This window comes from Nothobranchius furzeri, chromosome 5, assembly GCF_043380555.1.
Source record: "Nothobranchius furzeri strain GRZ-AD chromosome 5, NfurGRZ-RIMD1, whole genome shotgun sequence".
In the NCBI taxonomy this organism is placed as follows: domain Eukaryota; kingdom Metazoa; phylum Chordata; class Actinopteri; order Cyprinodontiformes; family Nothobranchiidae; genus Nothobranchius; species Nothobranchius furzeri.
Genome location: NC_091745.1, coordinates 32,671,558 through 32,686,754, shown reverse-complemented (window position 1 = coordinate 32,686,754; position 15,197 = coordinate 32,671,558). Strand labels below are relative to the sequence as shown.

Here is a 15,197-nt window from a genome sequence, read left to right as displayed (position 1 = left end):
GCTCTAAACATTGCATTTGGCATTCTAACGTTTAATTATTTGGGGACGTTAAACGCCAACGGAGTTCTATTTTCCATCCTGCTTGTGCGGCGCCAGAGAGATGAGCCAAACACCCCCCTCCCTCACACATAATGTCACAATTTTTTTAAGTGTGGGAAAGGGAGAGAATGTGGGTTATATGGGTCATTTTAATCTGTTAAGCACTTTGTGTTGAATCCTATGCATGAAAAGTGCTATATAAATAAAGTTTGATTTGATTTGATGGGAAACATCTACGGATAGCCGGAGTGGCCAAATGACCTCAAACGTATTGTAAGGGTTTGAATAGTAAACTTTAGGGCAAACGTTTTATTTTGAAGGCGAGCTTAACAGGTGAGAAATATTGCTCCGGTTCCATTTTTGCCCCGCTCTGGTATGCTATACTAGTAAATACTCCGTTGCGAGCAATTCTGTTGAAAAAGTTAAGAGTTTGTAAGGCGTGGGTTACGGCGACAGTAGCCCGAAAATAATACTCATAAAAGAGCAACCAGAGACTGAGTCTGTCACGATCCTGCCATGCCCTGACCTCCATGCACTAGGGCTGAACGATTTTAGGAAAAGATTGAACTGCGATTTATTTGTCAGGAATTACGATTTCAATTCGATTTACGATTTTTTTCAAATCAACCTTCAGCACTAAATTCAAAATGTGCGTATTAACATCTACAAAGGTGAAAACTAAAAACAAGATTACCTTTCAAACATATTTATTAAGAAACATGCATAAATAGTCTTAAGTCTTTGACTGTTACAGATGAAGAGCTAAAAGAGCCATCCTCATTTTACCATAGTAGTATTAATCCAAAAAATCTTTGTTTTAAATTAAATAAAATACAAAATAATTAAACAATGTTAAATATGTAACAAACAGAGAAACAACGTGCAAAAAAATTCCCAAAATGAAAAACAGGGTCTCGCCCAACAATACTGCACTTTTCCTGAAAATAAATATGTCTTTTGTAAACAAAGCCTGACACAAAGTCAGCGCGAAAACCTGAGCTAATAAATTTCAAACCCTTAATAACACTTTTCTTTTCTTCACAACTCTACATGACTCAACAGATTTTGGGTCAAGAAAACCAGCATATCAACCTTGGCTGGTTTCAGACAAGAGCGCTGACATGTGACAACATTGCCACTAGCACTAAACAATCGCTCTGTTGGTGAACTAGTGGATGGTATGCACAGGAGTTTACAAGCCAGTTTGCTCAGCCATGGAAAGTTAACTCTGTGCACTCTCCACCAGGCACGTGGATCTTGTTCTCCATCGATAGTTGGACTCATCAGGTAGTTGTCCAGTTCAGCTTTGAGAGCATCCTCCAACTGCACAGTGGCGCAGCCTTGCTCTTGAAGAAGCTGCTCAGTGACCGCTTTCCCTTCTCGGTGGTGGCTGGAGCTGCCTCTGAGGCACCTGGGCATGGCACCTGTGGTGTCAAGATGAGCCCTCTTGTCCTGTAAAACAGAGATTAAGCTGTCAAAATGTTGTCATCTGGTATGACTTACACAATTTGGCCTTTTATGTAAACAAAAAAAAAACAATGAATGTAAAAATATATAACGTGGCATTTTGTACACACACACATAGAAAAGACAAGTTACCTCTCGTGCCACCTGCTTCATTTGAATCTTGACTTTTTCTTTGATGTCTGGGACATTATCTGCCCTCATGTAGTCAGTCTTGAATCTGGGATCAAGGACAGACGTTAGGTCCAGCAGCTCCTGTGTGGCTGGGTCACTTTATTCATCTTCAATGTAGGCAAGAGCTCCGGACTTTATTTCCTTAGTTAGATCTGTGTGCTCATCCTTCTCACTTAGGGTTGATGTTCTCAGGAGATGGAGAACTGGCTGCAGGTAGGACACACTTACATATGCTTCACCAGACAGAGCATCTGTGAATTCCTGCAGAGGTCCAATGGCATTGTTAATAGATTCAAGGACATCTGTGCCATGCCAAGTGGGGACCAGGAGACGTGTCTTCTTGTCTTCAGACAGAACTTGAGTCAACGCCTCCTCCCTATCATTTTTTGCCTTGAACCCCATCTTGTCACACACTCTGTGATTAGTGAGTGTTCTGGTCATTTCAATTCTTGCTGTGCTTTTTTCAGCGCTTCTTCTTTTTCCAGCTATGAGAGAAGACACCCACTATTTGTTTGCAAAGTCCAGTTGCCCGTTTGACTTGCATCATCTTCAACAGCCATTTCTGGAGAAAAAGAAAAAACAACACGAACATAAGAGCATTTCAGGCTCAAAAGTTTTTAGCAGGAGAACAAAAGAAATACAAGAACATAATCTTTAGAAAGCAAACAGGAGGAGAAAGAAACTATCAAAAGCACATAACACATTGTTCATCATCTAATATTGAGTTTAACATGTTATTAATGAATTATTTATAGAAACTCTAATGAAATACATGATGAAAAATCTTAGACCATTTTACACAATTATTTTCACATCGCATTAAATACGTATAAATTAATAAAACACACTCACTCACACACGCATCCTATGTCCATAACATTGAAGTCTGGTCCAGTCATTAAGTTCCACCGCTTTGATGACGTTTGCTGCGTTGTCTGTGGTAATGTACGTCAGGTCCTCTTCTCTCTGACCCCAACTTGACAGATTCCCTCAAAGCCTGTGCAATACTCTCTCTGGTGTGGTCAGTAGAAAGTCCCAGCCACACAGGAGCTGCTGGACCTTAGCCCCTGCTAATTCGCTGCCTTCCCAGATCCAAGGTTTATAAGCCACACCGCTCCAGTCTCAAGCCCCTCCTGTCATCACTCCACTCCAGCATCAAGCCCCTCCTCTCATCACGCCACTCAGGCCTCAAGCCCCTCTTGCCATGCCAAATCAGCGGCGGTCCTGGAGGTCTTCTGGAGCTGCTAAGAAGGTTGATCCTTCTCCCGTGCTGGTGTCAGTGGGCCCCCCAGACGACACCTCATGTTTTGCTCCTAAGTTAGCCCCAACTGAGGTGGCAGCTAGGATGGGGGCACAGATGGTTAAGGACTCTCTACGGGGCATCTTTGCTGTACCATCATGCCCCCGCCAACGACTGCGGGCAGCTGAGTTGTTAAATACCCTCTTTTCCACCCATCCGGAGTAGACAACAGTTTAAGCCCTTAGGAACCATTACTCTTATGTCCAGAGGGTCTTTGGGTCGGCACTTAATGATGTCTCCGCAGAGGGCCTGACCTGCTGTGAAGGACGGATGCCTTCCCCAGAACCCTCCAGCACCAAGCCAGGTCCAGCAGTGGTCCCAGAGGCCGCACCGTATCCAGGTCCAGCAGGGGACACAGAGGCCGCACTGCATCCAGGTCCAGCGGTGGTCATGGAGGTCGCACCGCATCCAGGTCCAGCGTTTGGCACGGTGGTTGCACCACATCCAGGTCCAGTGGTGGTCTGGTGGTCGCATCGCATCCAAGTCCAGCTGTGGTCCCAGAGGCCGCACAGCATCCAGGTCCAGCGATGGCCCCGGAGGCCGCACAACATCCAGGTCCAGTGGTGGTCCCACCTCCGCCTACCGAAGAGGCGCTGCCCGAGGCTCCGCCTGTCTAAGAGGCGCCGCCCGAGGCTCTGTCCATCTAAGAAGCATCACCCGATGCTCCACCCATCCAAGAGGCTTCGCCCGAGGCTCCGCTTGTCCAAGAGGCATCGCCCGAGGCTTTGTCTGTCCATGAGGCTCTGCCTGTCCAAGAGGCTCTACCCATCCAAGAGGCGTCGCCCGAGACTGCCCGTCCAAAAAGCTTTGCCCGTCCAAGAGGCTCCACCCATCCAAAGGGCACCACTTGTCCAAGAGGCGCCGCCTGAGGGACTGCCTGTCCAAGAGGTGCCACCTGAGGGACCGCCTTTCCAAGAGGTGCCGCCTGAGGGTCCACCTGTCCAAGAGGCGTTGCCCGAGAGTCGGCCTGTCAAAGAGTCTCCGCCTGCCCAAGAGGCTCCGCCCGAGGATCCGTCTCCTTCAGAGTCTTTGCCTCCAGCATCCCCTCCTCCTCCATAGACTTTGCCTCCAGCGTCCCCACCTCCTCCATAGACTTTGCCTCCAGCGTCCCCGCCTTCAGAGACTCCAACGGCCCTATCCTTTCTGGCCACTCCTCCCAGCTACTCACCTCCCGCGGCCCTGTCTGGTCCCCAGCCACCTCTCATGGCTTTGTCACGTCTCCTGAGGGACCACCTGTCCAAGAGGCGCCGCCTGAGGGACTGCCTGTCCAAGAGGTGTCGCCTGAGGGACCAACTGTCCAAGAGGTGCTTCCTGAGGGACTGCCTGTCCAAGAGGCGTTGCCCGAGGGACCGCCTGTCCAAGAGGCACAGCCCGAGGGTCCGCCTGTCCAAGAGGCGCCGCCTGAGGGTCCACCTGTCCAAGAGGCGTCACCCGAGAGTCAGCCTGTCAAAGAGTCTCTGCCTGTCCAAGAGGCTCCGCCTGAGGATCCGTCTCCTCCAGAGACTTTGCCTCCAGCGTCCCCACCTCCTCTATAGACTTTGCCTCCAGCGTCCCCGCCTCCTCCATAGACTTTGCCTCCAGCGTCCCCGCCTTCAGAGATCCCAGCCGCCTCATCCTTTCTGGCCACTCCTCCCAGGGACTCACCTCCTGCGGCCCTGCCTGGTTCCCAGCCACCTCTCATGGCTTTGTCACATCTCCGACTACTGCCTCGTCGCCGCTGGACTCCCAGTGTCTCCTGGTCCCTGATCTGTCGCAGCTGGTCCCCCAGATCCTCTCGGCCTTTGCTCCTGGCTCCACATCGCAGGCCTCCCTGATGTCGATGGTCCCGGTTCCTGGTCCCTCGTCGCCGGGCTCCAGAGCCGCGTCTCATCGTTCGACCGCCTCGATGCCACCCTCCTGAACTCTGCCACACCGTGCCGCCTCCCAGCCGCCCTCCTGAACCCTGCTTAGTCAGGTGCCCTTTACTGGGTCCGCCTTTTTTGTTATTGGATTCTTTCTGTTCTGGTTTCTGGCCCTCCTTCCTGGTCCCCCACCTCCCGCCCTGCTTCGGTTTCCTATGGGTGTCTGGTATCCGCCCTTGTGTGTGTGTGTGTGTGTGTGTGGGTGGGTGGGTGGGGGGGTGGGGGGTTCCGTCATGATCCTGCCATGCCATGACCTCCACGTACCATAATTCATCTCATAGCCTTCATGCATCACACCCTCATCAAGCTCATGCCACACACCTGCCTCACCAAAATGCTTTACTGTGTCTTGGTGTCCTCGCGGGTCCTCAACTTCTGGTCGTTACAGAGTCATTACAGTATAATCTCTGATATGAGCCAATACTGTTAGATTCCAGCCATGTTTGCCCTAATAACTCCACGGTGCATGACCCATGTGATCATCAGTAGAAGCAATTACATCATCATAAATTTAGTTTAACATGATAGATTATTTTTCTCTGGACAAGAAATAAATGATATGGCCCACCTCTAGATGAAATTTAAATAATTTTACATTATTTATGAATATATAATTTAAAAGAGCCTGTGGGACATTTGATACACCTCAGTGTGTGTGTGTGTGTGTGTGTGTGTGTGTGTGTGTGTGTGTGTGAGTGAGTGAGTGAGTGAGTGTGTTAACAGACAGCTGTACTAGTGTTTCTAAAGCTAAGACTGGTAGAAAATTGGTACTAAGGTTAAAATTTGACAAGAATCAATACATTTTTAAGCATTTAATCTACCGATTTATGTATACAATTTCTCAAGACAGCTTGAATTGAGTTAACTTGTAAATATTTTACAGGGGGAAAAATATCAAGAGATATATCGTATATCGGAATTCAGCAAAAAGATATCGAGATATAAGTTTTGGTCCATATCGCCCCGCCCTACTACCGACCTATGATTAGCTGACTTATAGTGCTGCGCGCCATGGCATAATCAAGATTGCCCGTACGTATTGCTGTTTTGTGCTCTGCAATTCTAAGTTTAAGACTTGTTTTGTTTGCCCCACATACGTCAGACCACACGCGCAGGTAGATCACATGAGTACTATTGCAGTTAATAAAAGACTTAATATAATGTTTTTGCCAGTGTGTGGATGTGTAAAGTATTTAGCGTCTGAAGCATTAGAGTGGTGGGCGCGGTGGCCGCATCAATAGAAGCCAACAGGTTTGGGTGGCAACCACGTAGTGGAAGACTGTGGTTTTTTGGTTTCAGAATGAACCAGTCTATCACGCAACGTTCGTGTGCGTCTGAAAGCTATAAGTGGAGGACTTGTACTGATCGGATGTAATGTTGGATCACATTTAAGTAATTCCCAGTGTTTAGGCAAAATTCCTCTTGTTTGACTTGCTTCTGGTGAATTGACTGTAGAAAAAGCTATGTGTGATTTAGGGATTTTTTTCTTTTTTAGTGAGTAATGAATCTATGTTTTTTGTGCTTTTAAGTATGCTCTTGATACACTACAATGACAATAACCCCTACTTATCTCCACTACATGTTTTTACCTGTATAATGCAATAAGTTACACACATGTAATATTTATACATCTGATACAGTTCAGATCACCTTCAACACTCACTCACACACCCAGGGCCGTTTCAAGACATTTTGGGGGCCAAGGCTAAATGGCCCCCTAACTGGGCTCCCCAGAAGCCTCTGTGTAATCCATACCCTCTCCAGTAGTGTTAGTTATACAGTGTTTATAAAAGCCCCTCAGATATTACTGACATGTTCTAATATTATCAGATGAAAAACTAAATTATCAGACATGCTGTCTCATCTGCTGCTTTTCTAAACTTGCAAAAAGTAACAAAACCATTTGAAAGCCACTATTTGTGGATTCTCTGAAAGTTTCCATGGAGTGTGTGACAACTTATGTTTTCATTGATCCTATCGTCTAATCTCACAGCTGAAACAAGCATCCTTAATAATCTGTGCACAGAAAGCTTACCGATGCTGTAGTAAAACAAAAGGTATAATAATTTATTATTAATAAAACCTTGTTGCAGCACTAAAGCAGAAAAATGAGATTTTGCATTAAATATGCAAAATATTTACATATGAATTGTTTTAGAGCCCTTTTATTGACAGAATCTGATATTAATTTAGTTCTTACAAAATATGGGTCCCAACAAGGGCGTCAGTTTGTTTTCAGAATTGCTGGGGACAATAACCATACACTTGAGAGGGGTTTAAAAATTGCTGGGGACAATAAAGTAGGCTAGCACAGGGGTCGGCGGCTCTGGAGCCGCATGCGGCTCTTCCATCCATCTGATGCGGCTCTCTTTGTAAAATAATGAATGGATATTTAAATAAAAAGTTTTATATTTTACTGCATTAATTTTACATCTGTATGCCAATTCTAAACGTAAAGATTGTCTGTGTAAACCTAAACAGGTCCAACCCGGTCTTACTGTGAGACCGGGTTGACGCGTCACGCTTGTGCGTAATCATATGCGCTTCCTGAGCTGAAGGATGTCAGATTCTGGGATTCTCCTCAGACAGGTTCCTGGATGCGTCGCCACATTGGAGACAGGAAGAAGCACTATTCAGCCAAAGTTTCATAATCAGGTGTGGCAGTGTGAGTGTCCCGATAAATCATGCGCCCTGGCTACTTGGTCAAGGGGTTGTCCCTTTGGCTGACTGGTTAGAGCGTATGACTCTCACCTGGGAAGTCTGGGGATCGAATCCCGCCCGGGCCCTCGTTTCTCCACCTTGCCACATATTGACGGATAAACTCAAGGATGTTGGTTGTTTTGAAAGAATTACCCCGACTCACACTGATGCGCATGGATGAGCTGACATTTTAATCGTTAACGCACATCGCGGAGGTAACTTGATTCCCATCAGAACATCAGAGCTTTATACTGGACACTGTGTTCAGCGCGGCTCGGAGTGCCCACGGTGGACAGTGAGCTGAAGATCTGAGGGGTTTGCAGCGCAGTGCAGAACCGCGGTGCATGCGATGATTTCCTCCCACTGAAGCGGTCTGGAAACCCGGTCTCTCTGAGGGATGTGTCACTTGGAAAAATGTTCTTTTTATGAAATTATGAAACTTTGGCTGAACAGCGCTTGTTCCCGTCTCTAATATGGAGACGCATGACGCATCCAGTCTGAGGCAAAATAGCTCTTCAGCTCAGCAAGCACCTGTAGAGACATTTGATCACGCACAAAGTTTATGTGGAGCAGAAGCGGTCGGGCCACGGCAGGTGAAATGTTCCTAGTCTACATGAAGTGAAACTGTTTAATTGTAACATTAATATGTTACTGGACACGCTGGTCTGGTTGGTTAGACCAGTGTTTGAAGTGGAAAACACACACACACACACACACACACACACACACACACCAATTAAAATAATGCTGATAGCGTGGACTAGAAGACAGGTGGTGGGTTACGTATTTAAATGATGATCAGGCTGCTGTAAAATGTAATCTCCATCCACATCCAGACACAATTATCCTCTATTCTTTCTCTATTTGCTCTGCTCTTGTCTGGGATGACGTAGCTAATGGTGCGCGCGACGCGCCTAACTAGCGGCTGATGCACATTTTACGCATTTGGAGAGATGGGCTGGATGCTCTGCTTTTACTGGAAGATGGTCGGGTGTAGACTACATATTAATGACAAATAATTGAAAATTAAATTGTGAGTTTTTACTTCATATTTTATAAATTAAAATGACGGGGGAACACATTTATGATGTCTTTTTAAACTAAATTTTTTAGCGCGACCTGCCTGCTTCACTTAAGTCACTGCTTATTAAGGTCCGTCCAGAATTACCGTGGCCCACCCAAAAATGAAAACCTGGTGCCGCGCCAGTTCTAAACCTCTGCAAATTGTTGTTCTTCACTTTATCAAACTCAGACTTTGTACAGCTAATATCAAGATGTAAAATTATGAATTCAGTCGAGCTCTTCCGTCCCTCCCTCTCCTGCTCTCCTGGAAACCCGACATCGGCTGTCAGAAGTGGAGGTGAAGAAGGAGATGAGGCAAACAGAGTGAGTGTGACGTAAAGAAACCAGACTGGTGTGGAGGTGAGCAAAACAGAAGGAAAAGTGTGGGTGTTGAATCCCCCACGGGTGCGACGTCCATGCGAGCGACCGGTACCGGCTGCTGTCACCTGGTTGTGAGCAGCGCTCTGCTGTCTGAGGGTAGGCCCCGCCCACAATGCTGTGGCTACTGCGGTGTTTTCTTTACTGTGGGAAACGGGTAATAATGGCTCTTTGATGGGAACAGTTTGCCGACCCCTGGATAAGATCTTAGCTGGTAAATCAAAAATCCTCATCAGCAGGCTTTTTTTAAAGTGGGGGGGACACAGCTGCCTATCACAAATTTTGCCGGGGACATGTCCCCGGCGTCCCCGGTTAAAATGACGCCTATGGGTCCCAACATGGTTTGTGTGGCGTTGCCATAGTGTGACATCATAGGCACAGATCCCCTGTCCTCTTGTTTGGAAATGGAAATATGATCACCCTGTATTAAACAAACTGTCCACCCGGGCTTTTGCGCTGCACAGAGACGCTTCGCTGCCTATGACTTTGAACGTCAGTTGAGAGTCAGTCTCATGCAGACTGACCAATGAAGAGAGGGCCTCAAGTTAAGACCCTCTCCTCATTGGTCAGTCCACACAAGGTGGGTCAAAGGTTACTCTGGGCGGGTTACGTGAAGTCAGGCATTCAAGTATTGAGTATATTTACTGCATATTACAGTAAAATATTCTGTATGTGACCATATTATGGTGATCCTCGGGTCGTGATGATGGAGCCCTTGAATATTGTTGCCCAGGGTATAACAAAGTGTTAATCTGGCCCTGCTCAGAACTACTTCTGAAATACGAGCCTTCACGGTCCCTGCGGCCCTCTGGCAACCGTCTCCTTGTCATACCAAAAGTCAGGACACACTCCCAAGGCGCGGCATCCTTCCAGTTTTTGGGCCCTTATCTTTGGAACGGTCTGCCAAAAGACTTCAGGGCCGCAGAGAATGTTCATGTTTTTAGAGCCAGGCTCAAGACTCACTTTTTTAGTACAGCTTTTAGCTTAATTTGATCTAGTTTAGCCTGTTTAACCATCTTTTATATATTTTATCAGTGGTATTTTTTTAGATTAACTTTTTATTCAACAAATATTAATACAAAGAATAACAAAAATTAGCTGTGTGTCAAAAAAAGAAAAAGACAAACTCCAGAGGGAGCATTGCTGACTGAATACTATATAAACAAGACAACCTGAAATGAAAACGAGAGAGGATACGCATCAATTAGCATTCCCCAAGCTATAATGGTTGTTTTAATCTGGGGCCTTGAGGCAGTCCTTTAAGTTTGTGAATGTAAAAATCCCACTTTGAGTGAAACCTGTCCAACTTGTTTGAGAGTTTATATGATGGACGTTGAAATGAGGCTAGTTTTTTCAAAAGATTATACCACTTGAGTGAATGAAAGAGGGGAGGCGGTTTTCCACTGAGTGAGAATGAGCTTACGTCCCATCATCAAAGCAGTGTGCACCCACTCAATAGGCTCCTCAACCACCATACTGGATCTGAGGAGGAGGTTTACCTGCATCATGAAGACGCACGCGAGATCCTTGTTTTGATATGTTTAAGTGGACAGATGTTAACCTGTAGCATGCGGACATTTTTACATTGAATGAAATGTAAAAATGTAAATTAAATACTTTTCTATATATTTGCTCTAGATGTGCCCCTTTTTTAACTTTAAGCATGTGCCCCTTCAAAGGTCTCTGCACAGCCCTGCCACACATTTTGTTTTGGAGAAGCTTCAAAAATAACATGAACTTGGTATAATAAATATATCCACTTAAACTCAGGATATCGTCTGGGACTAGACTAGTCAGAATGACACACAAACATCATAAAGAAGAAACATTTAGACACACCAGGTTCGACTTAAATAGTGGCTGATCAGACCGCTCTACAAACAAAAGAGTAACCATTAACACACACACACACACACACACACACACACACACACACTAACCAGTCTAATCGGTTCAGGTAACCGATTAGAATCATGAATCTCCCCTCCCTTGGGAGTAGGTAGATCCCAGGAGTGCTGATTAGGCTTCCTGAGGAGATGAGCTGCAGGTGTGTGAGACTCCAGGGGCAACTCCAAGTCACTGGTAACTCAAATAAAATACAAAATCAACACATGCATTCATAAACATTAGAAGACTGATGTCTGTGCACATCAACCAGTCATTCTAGACAGAACACAGGAAACAAATAAATATTACCAGAAGACCATACCCCTGAGGTGACAGGCACTGCCGTCACAATACATAAACAAATTAATGATTAAAACAACTTAAACTTTAGTGTGTTCTCCTTTTTTCTTAATGCATTTCTAAAGTATTGGATTGGGACTGTGTTCTTACAATACATGACTCGGAAGTGGATTGGGAGCAAAAAATACGTAATCGTGATGCCATCCCTAAGTTGTTGAATTAATTACCTTTTTAAATATCTTCATTTATCCTAATAAACGTTCAGGATAACAATATGTGACTTGGTAATTGAAAAGGTGCTGCTTTATTAAAATGTTTTTTTAACTTATTTAATGAGACTTAATTTTGAAAATTTGACTTCTGCAGGTGCCGTAGATCTGGACGCTATAGCCAACGAGAATGAGCGCAAGGCCTTGGAAGGCATCATCAGCAACTTTGGACAGACACCCTGTCAACTACTCAAGGTGCAGTTAAAACCACCAAGATCTGCATAAACGCTGATTCAGATTTTCTTTTTTCCCCTTGTCCTGTCCATCTGTAAAGCAATCAGAGCTGATGCCTGAGTGCCGAAAAACAAATCTTGTTTATCCATCCATCCATTTTCTGAAACCGCTTGTCCACGTAGGGTCGCGGGTGGGGTGGGGGGTGGGGGGTGGGGGGGCTTGGTGCCTATCTCCAGCAGCCAATGGGCAATCAGGCGGGGTACACCCTGGACAGAGAGCCAGTCCATCGCAGGACAAATGTTATTTATTTTTTGTTTTATTGTAACAGGTGGAGTGTTTCAGCTATAAATACTGATATAAATACTTTTTTGCTTTTGGTTGTTTTCAATCCCGATGAACATGGAGACAGAAATGACAGAGAAAGGTGAGAGAGGAAAGGAAGAGGTGGAGGGAAAAGTTCACAAGAATAAGCAATAAAAATGTACAAGAAGCTGCTTCTAGACCTGCACAGAGAGAGAGGGGGAGAAAAGGGAACACCAAAAAAATACAACAGAACCAAAATATCACTGCGCCAACATCATGGGGATGTATAAATCAACCAGTTGCCGTGTCAGCAGTCCAGAAGATAAGAACTGCAAGCCCCCAAGCTCACCCGCACCAGCCCCTCCAGTACAGGCTGAGCTCAGAACTCATTGGCCCAGGACCTAAAGCATACCTGCAAACATGTAGCTTTTCGGCGAAAATCACCGTCTTTGAAGCTGTAGTGGTGAGGATCAGCTACATTTATTAAATTATCAATAAGATGTGATATTCCATATAAATATGAATTATCAACCTGATTGGTCTTTGAATGTTGGATTTAAAATGACTCATTGTTTCTAAATGTGAACCTCTGACGTAACCAAAGGGAGTTAGACGCTCGGTGCTGCCTCAGCTCGGTGTGGAGAGTGGGTAGCTTTAGGGTAGAGAGGTCATGTGATCCAGTCAGTGTGTGTGTTTACTAGTGTTGGGTTGTGTTCATGTTGATAAACTAGTGTGTGAAGGCTGTACCAACTCCAGCCTGTCTGGACATCGAGTCCACGGGTTTCCAGACAAGAAAAACAACGCCTCTATCTCCGTGCCTGAGTTTGCGTTTCTGCACCTGAAAAGACAGACTTCTGTAGCCCACATCGGTCGGTACCGGGACAGGGAGGTCCGCGCTGGGCTCCGGAGACCCGAGGCGGGGTTTAAAAAAACCAATGCGATTTCTGGAACTCAGATCACCGTCAGAACCAGGTCAGAACCGACCACCAGAAGAGACGTGCGGCTCAGCAGGCCAGTCGAGCTGGATTCTGGGTATGATCCAGCTCACAGAAGCCCGCATGAGCTCCAGAACCAGATCACAGATGTGTCTCTGCCCTCTGGGGCGAGCAGCAAACTCATAACTTTATGGTTTTAGTCCATCATGAGTATAACTGTAAACATCTAAAGTTTTCTCTGTGCTAACAGGACTCCCTCACATGACATCACTTGGTTTGGCCAAAAAAAAAAACCCTCTCTCACAAAAATAACCCATAAAGCCTAAATAATTTGAACTGAAATGCCAAACTGAAAAGATTTGGCATGAGCCACCGCATCCTCAGGACCTTCTATCGCTGTGCCATTGAGAGCATCCTCACTGGATGCATCTCCACCTGGTATGGCAACAGCACCGCTTACAACCGCAAAGCTCTCCAGAGAGTAGTGCGGTGTGCAGAAAGGATTATTGGAGGTGAGCTTCCCTCCCTCCAGGACATCTACAGGAAGCGGTGCCTGAGGAAAGCGGGGAGGATCATCAAGGACTCAAGTCACCCCAGCCATAAACTGTTCAGACTACTTCCATCAGGAAGGAGGTTCTGCAGCATCCGGTCCAGAACCAGCAGACTGTGACAGCTTTTTCCATCAGGCCATCAGACTGCTGAACACGGCGCAGACACCTCACCCTCACTACTGAAACTCCAACATTACACACTCCATACTGTGCATTAATGCCACAGTTTTGCACATACCAACCTCTGTATATTTTATATCTCTTATCTTATTGTTTACTTTATTCATTTGTAAAACATGTATGTACACACTATACACACACTCACACACTCACACGCACACACGTAGAACAATATATAAAAAATAATAATAATATACTTGCATAAACATTTAGTAATGTATATACATTACAACTTATACATATTATTACTTAGATTAGCCATTTTTATATTTTACTTGATTTACATTACTGTATTTTTGCATAACTCTGTTGCTGTGAAGCTCGCACACAAGAATTTCACTCGCATGTACTGTACCAGTGTACCTGCACATGTGACGTGACAATAAAAGTGATTTGATTTGAATTTATGTATGTGTAAAAAAAATGTTTAAACAGAGGTTCTATTATGTTTCCCTAAACATCGGTTCATGGGAGTCTCTAACCTGCAACTTGCTCTTTAATATCAAGAGGAAGCTCATTCCAGAGAGAAGGAGTCAAGACCGAGAAAGCCTGATCACCTCTAGACCTATATATATATATATATATATATATATATATATATATATTTTTTTTTTTTTTTTTTTTCACACTTTTTTTTGTTTCCACTTTAAAGCGTGTTGGACACATGGGCACTGGCTGTTTAGAAGCAGCCAGACATTTTCGGTAGAGTTTTATTGGTTCCTTCTGGTTTGGGTTATTGATGTTATGTTTAGTTATGAGAGTTAAGAAGTTGGCTGGTATGTGTTGGTTAATAACGATGATAGGAAATTCAGAAGCAGGGTCAGTCTTTGTAAGGGGTTGAGGGCAGATATGATAGTTTAAAATAGCCACACATGTCAGACAGGTCAAGGTAATTTCTTGAAATTTAAATGGATGCCCTATTAAAAGGCAAACATTTTTACATTCTTAAAAAATAACTGCGCAGACATTGCTTTTATCCAGGAGACCCATATATGAGAATAAGTTAAGGCAGGCCCTACAAATGTTGAATAAGCATATGGGTTTATTAGATGTATGGGGACTGATGAATCCGACTGCAAAAGATTTTACTTTCTTTTCACATCGTCGCAAAACATTTTCAAGAATAGACTTCTTTTTAGTTAGCACCTCTTTGGTAGATAGAGTAACGTTGGTTAGATATTGTAACCCCAGATTATATGAGTATAGCGTAGCTCTTTCAGCCATTGCCTATTGGATTAATCCCATCCCCGTAACCAATCATTGGTGTACTCGGGCGTCATTCCCACCTGCCTGAATAACAATCTTACTCTATTTGGGTACATTTAGGATTATTTATCATTTTTTTGTACACGGTTGATTTTACAGTTCATTATGTGTTTTATATTTGTTGTGATTCTACAAGTGAAATCATTTCTTCTACACCCTTGTGTAATAACCATGTTCTGGTGTGAATAAATACTGCTTATATAGACACCCATTTGAATGTTGCCCTATGTTTTTTCCCCACTATATATATATATATATATATATATATATATATATATATATATATATATATATATATATATATTTTTTTTTTA

General features: G+C 44.5%; 1 protein-coding gene across 1 annotated transcript in view; it reads left to right on the top strand.

The window, feature by feature from the left end:
- The window catches only part of nbeal2 (neurobeachin-like 2), a 458,076-nt gene that overhangs the window by 381,721 nt on the left and 61,158 nt on the right, over window positions 1-15,197 (top strand). The window contains exon 52 of the mRNA XM_070551909.1: window positions 11,572-11,669. Within this exon, the coding sequence (XP_070408010.1) occupies window positions 11,572-11,669 (98 nt within the window). The remainder of the gene's footprint in view (window positions 1-11,571; window positions 11,670-15,197) is intronic.